The 4,353-nt window shown below is 39.7% G+C and overlaps 1 protein-coding gene across 1 annotated transcript; it reads left to right on the forward strand.

Annotated features, from left to right (window-relative positions):
* The first annotated feature begins 619 nt into the window (after nucleotides 1-619).
* Nucleotides 620-4,112, forward strand: LOC108252987 (probable G-protein coupled receptor Mth-like 1). The gene is made up of 2 exons (XM_017446101.2): nucleotides 620-670; nucleotides 3,122-4,112. Exons 1-2 carry the CDS (start codon nucleotides 620-622, stop codon nucleotides 3,947-3,949), a joined length of 879 nt encoding a protein of 292 aa, XP_017301590.1. The 3' UTR covers nucleotides 3,950-4,112.
* Nucleotides 4,113-4,353: the final 241 nt, after the last annotated feature.

Below are 4,353 nucleotides of genomic sequence, written 5' to 3' on the forward strand. Positions count from 1 at the left end.
TCAATGCTCTTTATTCCTTCCTCGGTGTCGTATAATGGTCAAGACGCTCGCCTGGTAAACAGGAGGCCGTGGGTTCTATCTCAGCCGAGCGAGGCATGGAATTTTATCCTCATTTATTTGAGAAATTGGCCACATAATAATGGAGCTCTAAGGGTCTATTATTATCCTCTTTCCAGACTCTGATCTGGCTATTGTATTCAGTCAACTAGTTATACTATGTAGTCACCTAATCATATCGTATGTATAGGACGTCCAGCATTAGGCATACTGAATGGCGGAGTCAATGAACTATTTATACTACGTATGGACAGTGTGGTATGAGGTGTACCGTGAACCTGTGCTAGCCCTCCAAACTGCGTCCTTCAGGTACACAACTATGTACCGGTACATAACTAAATGGTGTGCCGGTTTCCGGCATGTGTTACATGATCTCTAAACATAATTGACCGACGACCCGACCGTCGATCGACGAGGTAAATCTATGTTGTCGAGGCAGTGTGGACGGTTCAGTCGACATCGATCGATGTCCGGTGGACTATGTGTGGACAGTGTCGACATTATACTATGTAGTCACCTAGTCATATCGTATGTATAGGACGTCCAGCATTAGGCATACTGAATGGCAGAGTCAATGAACTATTTATACTACGTATGGACATTGGACAGTGTGGTATGAGGTGTACCGTGAACCTGTGCTAGCCCTCCAAACTGCGTCCTTCAGGTACACAACCATGTACCGGTACATAACTAAATAGGTACCATCATCGTAGACATGGGTAACTATACATAATTATGTATATGTATGTACAACCATAATAGACTTGAGGCCCGTTCCCACTTGTCGTTCGGAAAAAAATCGTGTCCTGTGTAGTGGAAACACTCTTATTTAAATTACATTGCCTACAAGGACATTTTGTGTCGTTCGGAAAGAAAAATATGTACCTATACATATAGGAAAGAGTAGATTCGTATAGATGGTGTTGAGTTGGAGTTCTAATGTAGTAAGAAAAGATCACTTTGAAAATAGAACATTGGAACGAATTTATTTTGTGTAGACTCACCAGAGTGAAAACCAAGACTGAGGATTGAATCAATTCACTCTAGCCAATATTGGATATTGGAAAACCGAAATACACTGGTTCGAAACCACCATCATACACAACATTCCCTTCGTCAGGATAAGCCTTCACATCTCTTCAATTAATCTTCTGGTTCTTCTAATTACCCGAGTAGGTTTATTCATCTTTTAGGGCTGTTTGTCCCTACACCTAAGCCTCAAGTGTGCTTTTTGTGTACGGAGTTCAACTGGACTAGGAAAGAGCAGATACTAAAATACCTATTCTTTCTCAATATCAGAATAGTAATCGTGATCACAATAGATACACATTGTTCTACGTAATAGCTCGCGGAAAATTGTTAAATCGTTAGATAACACCTAATACATCACAAATCCCTAGGCTCTAATATAGGCATACGAACTGAGGTAAGTATGCGGAAGTAACATGGCCCGGACATAGGTAATAGAAAACCATAAACATACTTATCCATCTTTTAGGGCTGTTTGTCCCTACACCTAAGCCTCAAGTGTGCTTTTTGTGTACGGAGTTCAACTGGATTAGGAAAGAGAAAGAGCAGATACTAAATTATCTATTCTTTCTCAATATCAGAAAAGTAATCGTGATCACAATAGATCCACATTGTTCTACGTAATAGCTCGCTGAAAATTGTTAAATCGTTAGATAACACCTAATACATCACAAACCCCTAGGCTCTGATATAGGCATACGAACTGAGGTAAGTATGCGGAAGTAACATGGCCCGGACATAGGTAATAGAAAACCGTAAACATATTTGTGATACCATATAGGTATAGGTACATATGCATTACTGATAAATAATTGATAATCCTAATCGATAAATAACACATAGTTCATAAAAAATATTTCATATTCAGCTATACATAATTATGTATATGTATGTACAACCATAATAGACTTGAGGCCCGTTCCCACTTGTCGTTCGGAAAAAAAATCGTGTCCTGCGTAGTGGGAACACTCTTATTTAAATTACATTGCCTACAAGGACATTTTGTGTCGTTCGGAAAGAAAAATATGTACCTATACATATAGGAAAGAGTATGAAATACATCATGGTAAAAAGATACAGGTAAAATTACCTTCATCTCTTACAGCTTACAATCCTGTACTAAACGAAGATCTCTATGTTGTCGAGGCAGTGTGGACGGCTCAGTCGACATCGATCGATGTCCGGTGGACTATGTGTGGACAGTGTCGACATTTATTTATTAACAGAAAAAGCCAATAACAAAAGGTACTCCCGAAATACATCATGGTAAAAAGATACAGGTAAAATTACCTTAATCTCTTACAGCTCACAATCCTGTACTAAACGAAGATCTAGATTAGGTTACAACCAAAGCAAATGCATCAAACATCACCCCAAAAACCCAGAGAGGTTTTAGGAAATCTTTCAAAAATTTCTGATTACAAGGTAGATAAAATAATTAGGGCTCGAAAATTTGGGGACTTGTGGATCCGAACACATGCACATTTTAACAAGCCTCGTGGATATTGTTTGTATCAATTTTCGTAAATTGTTTACCATGTAAACATTTCCTCGTGAATATTGTTTGTATCAAATGATATGCAGCTACTAGTGAGCTTAAAGGAAAGATTTTTCTTGTAAATAAAACTGAGATATAAAATTAGACGACACCGAAGCGAATACAATAGTCCGTCCACTATACCTTTTATTATTAGTAATAATAAAGGAAGGACGGACTAAAAATAGATAGTAAGTACATATTATCATATTGGGTTATGCATAGGCTTGCCAAACGTCCCGAATTGGCCGGGACAGTCCCGAATTTCAGGGTAACAAAAAGTACTCCTGAAATACATCATGGTAAAAAGATACAGGTAAAATTACCTTCATCTCTTACAGCTTACAATCCTGTACTAAACGAAGATCTAGATTAGGTTACAACCAAAGCAAATGCATCAAACATCACCCCGAAAACCCAGAGAGGTTTTAGGACATATCACCCCAAAAACCCAGAGAGGCTTGTAATCAGAAATTTCAAAAAATTTCTGATTACAAGGTAGATAAAATAATTAGGGCTCGAAAATTTGGGGACTTGTGGATCCGAACACATGCACATTTTAACAAGTTTGACAATGGTAGTCTCTACCTGAATGAACAAGAGCATGAACTGATCAGCAACAAACACTACTGCATTGAGAATAACGCCGCTCTGGTGTGTGTTAGAGAATCATCTGACGTGGACGGTGACGTCCGAAAAGGCAAAATCTTCAAGTGCTGCGGTGACAACGCGGTGTACAGTGAGACCAACAAGTCGTGCATCATTGACACCAACAGCGAGTATTGGACGCTCGGCAACAACTTCACCATCATTGGCGGATTCCCCGCCTGTGTGAACAACAACTATGCCGTGCATGGCAAGCTGGATGACACATACAGCTTGAACATTGACGGCACCCTGTTGAACAGCAACGGCAAAATCTACAACCAGTCCTACTGTATAGAGAAAGTGTACGAAAACCTCAGCGAGAAGGCGAGCATATTCGTTTGTGCCAACAGTTACGCCGCCTTTGAGAAGGACATTCGCTTCTCCATCTATCCGATTGGTTTGGCCATCAGTATTGTATTCCTCATCCTGACTCTACTGTCCACGCTCCTGCTGCCATGTACTTATCATGTGCTGCACTGGAGATGTCAGATCAACTACATCATATGTTTGCTGTTTGCGGATGCTCTCCTGTGTATCTCTCAGCTGTTCACCTCCTACATCACATCTACTTTCTGTGTTCTACTCGGTAAGTCTTCAAAGTTTTTACTTATCTCTTTTGTTATAATCAAATACCTCATTAGAACTAATCAAACTCTTTACCTTGCTAATCAACTTTGACCGGGCATACGTGTTTCGAATTGTAAAGAGCACTAAATAGACCATATTGCGCCTTTGGGCTAGTACCTTGTAGTCATTGTGCCTATAGTAGCTTGCCTTTGTACGCATGGAATTTTCACACTCATGTTTCTTTGAATTTCAAACACATTTGCATCAGAACGTTCATATTTTTTAACAAGATAAAGGAGGGATTTAACGGGATTCTTCAGGAGAATAATGGGTAGATTGGGGTGCTCATATTGTGTGGGGGTTATTTTTGGGGTTTCTTTTATAATGCAACATGTTGAGCACATTTTGAGCAATTTTCGAGAGGGGTCTGCATGTCTGGAATTTTGAATTGTCTGGGCGGGGGCCAGTTTTAACCCACTCGGGTCTAAATGACCGAATTGTTTTTCTAATTCGGG

This window comes from Diaphorina citri, unplaced genomic scaffold (genome assembly GCF_000475195.1).
Source record: "Diaphorina citri unplaced genomic scaffold, Diaci psyllid genome assembly version 1.1 scaffold42, whole genome shotgun sequence".
NCBI lineage: Eukaryota > Metazoa > Arthropoda > Insecta > Hemiptera > Psyllidae > Diaphorina > Diaphorina citri.

Excerpts from the sequence above, each read along its gene's own strand:
- LOC108252987 (XM_017446101.2), top strand. The coding sequence starts at position 620 with ATGGCAGAGTCAATGAACTATTTATACTACGTATGGACATTGGACAGT. Across the intron at positions 671-3,121 it reads TATGGACATTGGACAGTGTG|GTAGATAAAATAATTAGGGC; the intron begins GTATGAGGTGTA and ends TCTGATTACAAG.